The sequence below is a fragment of the Mustelus asterias genome, chromosome 26 (genome assembly GCF_964213995.1).
Source record: "Mustelus asterias chromosome 26, sMusAst1.hap1.1, whole genome shotgun sequence".
NCBI lineage: Eukaryota > Metazoa > Chordata > Chondrichthyes > Carcharhiniformes > Triakidae > Mustelus > Mustelus asterias.
The window spans coordinates 29,486,023-29,492,140 of record NC_135826.1 but is presented as its reverse complement, the minus strand read 5'-3'; the positions used below and the strand labels follow the sequence as shown (position 1 = coordinate 29,492,140).

The 6,118-nt window shown below is 46.1% G+C and overlaps 1 protein-coding gene across 2 annotated transcripts in view; it reads right to left on the bottom strand.

The window, feature by feature from the left end:
- Positions 1-353: 353 nt before the first annotated feature.
- LOC144479546 (phospholipid-transporting ATPase IC-like) overlaps positions 354-6,118 on the bottom strand; it is a 115,164-nt gene continuing 109,399 nt past the window's right edge. For both annotated transcript variants that reach the window (XM_078198370.1, XM_078198372.1), the window contains 3 exons: positions 5,586-5,724; positions 3,425-3,555; positions 354-2,236 (listed from right to left, as the gene is read on the bottom strand). In XM_078198370.1, coding sequence (XP_078054496.1) covers positions 1,997-2,236; positions 3,425-3,555; positions 5,586-5,724 — 510 coding nt within the window. In that variant the 3' untranslated portion in view covers positions 354-1,996. The remainder of the gene's footprint in view (positions 2,237-3,424; positions 3,556-5,585; positions 5,725-6,118) is intronic.

Sequence of the window (6,118 nt, the reverse complement as noted above, 5' to 3'; positions counted from 1 at the left end):
ACAATGCCGTTAGGGAGGGAATTCCAGGTTTTTGACCCAGTGACTACGAAGGAACGGTGATATATTTTCAAGTCAGGACGGTGAATGGCTTGGGAGGAAACTTGCAGGTGGTGGTGCCCTTGTCCTTCTAGATGGAAGTGGTCATGGGTTTGAAAGGTGCTATCTAAGAATTTTTGGTGAATTTCTGCAGTGCATCTTGTAGATAGTACACACTGCTGCTACTGAGTGTTGGTGGTAGAGGAAGTGGATATCTCATAGAATCACAGAATCCCTACAGTGCAGAAGGAGGCCATTCAACCCATCAAGACCGCACCAACAACAATCCCACCCAACCCCTATCCCCGTAACCCCATGTATTTACCCCACTAATCGGCCTAACCTACACACCTTGAGACACTAAGGTTCAATTTAGCATGGCCAATCTACCTAACCTGCACATCTTTGGACTGTGGAAGGAAACCAGTGCACCTGGAGGAAACCCACTCAGACATAGGGAGAACATACAATCTCCACACAGGCAGTCACCCAAGGCCGGAATTGAACTCGGATCCCTGGCGCTGTGAGGCAGCAGTGCTAACCATGTGTATTTGTGGATGTGGTGCCAATGAAGCGGGCTGCTTTGCCCTGGATGGTGTCAAGAGTGTTGTTGGAGCTGCACCCATCCAGGCAAGTAGGGAGTATTCCATCACGCACCTGACTTGTGCCTTGTAGATAGCGGACAGGCTTTGGGGAGTCAGGAGGTGAGTTACTCGCCGCAACATTCCTAACCTCTGATCTGCTCTTGTAGCCATTGTGTTTATATGGCGAGTCCAGTTGAGTTTCTGGTCAATGGTAACCCCAAGGTTGTTGACAGTGGGGAGATTCAGTGATGATAGCACTGTCCAAGTGTCATTTGCAGGGGTCAGGAAAAAAAATGAAGAAGCTGCACTGAGATGTGACGGGTTTGGTCAGTTCATGTCAGTGTTCCAAACGGACATGAACGGAAAGGAAAAGACTGCAGAATCCCGCAGTGAATGGCCATAGCCGTTTGTTGAATAAATAAAGATGTGAAGTTCTTGTACTGAATGTAAGGAGCTTATTAGTGCATGTGACCTAATTGTTGCCAACATGACAAGACGTGTGGTTAGTCAGTGATTTCTATTGGACAAGACCCTTCTAGTGAGTAGTAGGTCCGCACATAGCACTGCTGGACAGCTACATGTTATGTATGTTACTGGAATTTAATAGGCGATATGTGTTTTGATGCTCTAGTGAAGGTTAATCCCCAGTGAGGGTTAAATGTGTAGGGAGCAATTTTAACCTCATCCGCCCATCGTGAAATTAGTGGTGATCGGGTTCAATGTTGATTTTCCACCCACCCAATTTCATTCCTATTGAAGTTGGTGAAGTGTAATATTAGGTTGGGTGTAAAAGGCAAGAACTCCACCCAAACTGGTCATTATCCTCCCCGGTGGGTTAGATTAAAATTGCCCTCTTAATCTCTAACAGTTTACATTGAGGTCAGATACCCAAGCTCAAGCATTTAATGAGAGAGGGTGGATATATATGTGCAATCATTACTGGGGCAACAGCAACTTGTGACAGTAGTCATCTCTCTTCCTGGTGGTCTCACATTCTTTCGGAGTGGAAACCTGAACGAGGTTTGGCTTTCGGAAACCAAAAATAAGAAATCCAATCATGGATCCCTTAATTGCACCACAGAACAAACTAAATAATTTTTAAAAAATCAACGAAGAAAATCTCTCAATTCTATTTAAGTAGATTGAAATAACAGAATGTCTAATGCACTGGCCCAAACAAATCAGGAGGAAAGGCACTCTATTCATTCAAATTGCAGGGACAAGACGAACTCTTAACGTGGGCTGCGCACAGTCTTCAGTCAGTCAGAATCCTTCAGAAAGCTGGCGTTTGGGATATTTACCAGAATTGTCCACAAAACAGCATCAGAACATTTCCAGCATCTCGGTAAGTGCACAAAATGAAGAATGCGGCAACTTCAGAATCTTTCCTGCATCACATCTTTTTCCCCTTCAGGCATGCTTTGAGCATTGTTGTTTGTGTTTGCTTCTGAAGCGAGCTTTTGCCTCCGAATGCTTGCTCCGGAGGTGATGAGGTCAGCGTAGCCTTTGTCCTGGGAAAAGGCATAAGCCGAGCGGCGTTGTGAGGAATCCCTGTGGAAATGATTGGCCTTGTTGCTGGAAATTTTCTCACCTTTGTTTCGATTTTCGTAGGTTGCCTGGAAATAATCAAAAAGGCTGTCACTTAGTGAAGGCATTTGCATTCCGTCTTGTGCATCCACTCAGTGCACACTGCATAAATTATAACTCATAAAGGGCCATCCCTCATTCACCACCATAGCTGATCCACCAATGGACTCCTCTATGGAATATTGGCGTCCTTTGTAGGGCTATGGGGAATGTCTTTAAGACACAAGGGGTAATTTTAAACTTCACTGCAGAAGGACGAACCTGGTGAGGTGGAGAATCAGTGTTAGAGTCCTTACAGTGCAGCAAGAGGCCACCTGACCCATCGAGTCTGCACCGATTCTCTGAAAGAGCATCCCACCCAGGCCCTCCCCTCCGCCCTCTCCCCGAAACCCTGCATATTTTCCCATGGCTAATCCACCTAACCTACACATCTTTGGACCCTCGGGGACTATTTAGCATGGCCAATCCACCTACATCTGTAGATGTTTCCTAATTCTGTATTTCTTACAGATCTCCATGTGGCTGGTGGGCTGCTGGTGTTATTTGGCACCAGACTGCAGAGTTTATTGATGCATGAGGTATGGTCAATACACCACCCCCCACCCTCTGAAGCCAGACCCCAAGCCTCCCCCCTCTGAGGCCTCTGACCCCTCCTCCCAACACCAGCCCACCATCCCTAACCCCGCCATCAGGCAATCGAGCCAAGCCCAAGTTTAAGTTTTATTAAGTTTAAGTTTATTTATTTAGTGTCACAAGTAGGCTTACATTAACTCTGCAATGAAGTTACTGTGAAAATCTCCTCGTCGCCACACTCTGGTGTCTGTCCGGGGACTCTGAGCGAGAATTTAGCATGGTCAATGTACCTAACCAGCACGTCTTTCGGACTGTGGGAGGAAACCGGAGCACCTGGAGGAAACCCACGGAGACACGGGGAGAACGTGCAGACTCCACACAGGCAGTGACCCAAGCTGGCAATCGTACCCGGGTCCCTGGTGCTGTGAGGCAACAATGCTAACTACTGTGCCTCCGTGCCGCCTTAGTGTCAGGGGGATTAGCTGGATAAATGCATGGGGTTACGGGGATAGGGCCTGGGTGGGATTGTTGTCGGTGCAGGCTCGATGGGCCGAATGACCTCCTTCTGCACTGTAGGGATTCTATGATTCTAAATACCAGACACACTGAATGATAAGAAACTAATTTAAAGCAGCTCTACTTACTCTTCCTCCCCCTTTGGAGTTGAAGACTCCCCAAATTAATCGAATTGTAATGGAAGGGATAAAATTTACAGCAACCGTCAGTAGGATGATGAGCCAGACATAAGGCTGTTTAAAAATGTTTAATGCCGCTCCTGCAAAATACAATGGAAAAAATATTGAGCGCCCAAACGTCTGACAATAATCATTATTGGGGCAGACATCAACGACCTTAATGCACAAATCTAACAAAGCACACTCCTTCGCCAGTACCTTCCAAACATGTGGACCACTGCCAACCACCAACCCCCCTCCCCCACCCCCGCCTCCGCCCTGGAAGTACAAGGGAAGAATGTACATGGGAGCATCATCACCACCAATTCACATAACATCCTGATTGTTCCTCCATCTTGACTGGGTTAAAATCATGGAAACTCCATGCCCAGAATTACCCGACTGTTCATGCTGGTGGAATCTCTTGTAGACCTAGCTCATTTTCCATTACTTTAATCAGAAAACACCGCGGGTGTCCTTTCTCGGTTATACAAAGCCTCATTAAGTCTTCTGCTAAATAAATACTTGCGTGGCTAAAATGAGTAATTATCCTGCTCTCTCAGCATCTGCTGTATTACCTCTAGGCACTGGAAGATCCCAGCCGCGAATGAGGATGGAAGATTTTGGGCACTGTGACAGCAAATCTTCTTCTAGAATATCCAATTGAACAGAAGACTGGTGGGATTTTCCAGTGCTTTCTTTTGAGGAGGGGTCGTGGGGGTCGGGGATCTTCCAGTCCCGCCAAAGGCAACCGCCCATGGCGGGTTCCCCAGAGGTGGGATGGACAAGTCACACAAAACGCTGTCGACATCAGTGGGACCAAAGGGCTGCCTCCGCCACGAAAACACATGCCACGGGGGTGGGGGGGGGGGGCTGCTGGTGTTATTTTACCCACCCAACATCTGTTAAAGAATCTTGGTTCAACTGCTTCACACTGAGAGATTCACTTGATCCCACCTTTCCAATTATATGAGCATTCATTGTTTGATTAAATGAAAATTCACAAGTCACTTTTTATAACGTTTTGCTGCAGATTGAAAAGGAAAATGTAATAAAATACCAAGAAAGATGCAGGCTGCAATTAGGGCTTAGAACAGAAGTATCCAGCCTCTCATCAATTGACTCTGTCTACGCTTCCCGCTGCCTCGGCAAAGCAGCCAGCATAATTAAGGACCCCATGCACCCGGGACATTCTCTCTTCCACCTTCTTCCATCGGGTAAAAGTTACAAAAGTCTGAGGTCACACACCAAACGACGCAAGAATAGCTTCCCTGCTGCCTTCAGACATTTGAATGGACCTACCCTGCATCAAGTTGATCTTTCTCTACACCCTAGCTATGACTGTAACACTACATTCTGCACTCTCTGCTTTCCTTCTCTATGAACGGTATGCTTTGTCTGTATCGCGCGCAAGAAACAATACTTTTCACTGTGTGCTAATACATGTGACAATAAATCAAATCAGAGTTTCCATAGGGTTCTTGTCCTATACTAGAACATTTCTCAGAGTTAAAATAATATTCACTTCAACACCAGAGAATTTGGTGATAAACTAGCAATAAAGATACACATTTGGATTATATCTGCTGATCTTAAATTTGGTTGCAAATTGGCATTGACCAACTGTTAAAATAATTCAGAAAATGCTGGAAAATCTCAGCAGGTCTGACAGGATCTGTGGAGAGAGAATAGAGCCCAATGGGATTAGTGTGCCTTTAGTGGTTATTTATTGTCGGTGCAGATGCGAGGGGCCAAAGGGCTTTTCCTGCGCTGTTTGACTCTATGGCTGGAATTTTACTGCCCTGTTCACCACAGGAATCGGAGCAGGTAAGGGGTAGACAACAGGAATGTCCGTTGACCTCGGGCGGGATTTTATGGTTTCGGGACGAGCGAGGGTGTAAAATCCCACCCTATGACTCTAACTTTTCAAGTCTGGATGACCTTCCGAAGGATCATCCAGACTCAAAACGTTGGCTCTATTCTCCCTCCACAGACGCTGTCAGACCTGCTGAGATTTTCCATCATTTCCTGGTTCAGATTTTAGCATCCGCAGTAATTTGCTTTTATGCTAAAATAATTCACTTGTCCTCTGTTAAATGTATACATCAAAAGAGATAAATTGCTTTCTTACCTTGGAATTGGAACATATCTGGTTTCAGTTGAGACAAGGAATTGCTTTGGGTTAAAAAGGTGAAGCAAAAGTATAGTCCAAGACTGATGATGATGGACAAAACACTGGGCACTGTCCAGTATGAAATCTCCAACATAACCTGTACAGAAAATAAGTTATTCCCTCGAGTTCTTCCAGACAGGTGCAGATATTTTGTGATTAAGTAGGAACTGGCTCACTCCCACATGAAAGTACTTTTCATTTAGAATCCATAGGATCCTACAGTGCAGAAGAGGCCATTCGGCCCATCGAGTCTGCACCGACTACAATTCCACCCAGGCCCTATCCCCGTAACCCCACATATTTACCCTGCTAATCCCCCTGACACTAGGGGCAATTTAGCATGGCCAATCAACCTAACCCGCACATCTTTGGACTGTTGAAGGAAACCGGAGCACCCGGAGGAAACCCATGCAGACACGGGGAGAATGTGCAAACTCCACACAGACAGTCACCCAAGCCAGGAATCAAACCTAAGTCCCTGGCGCTGTGAG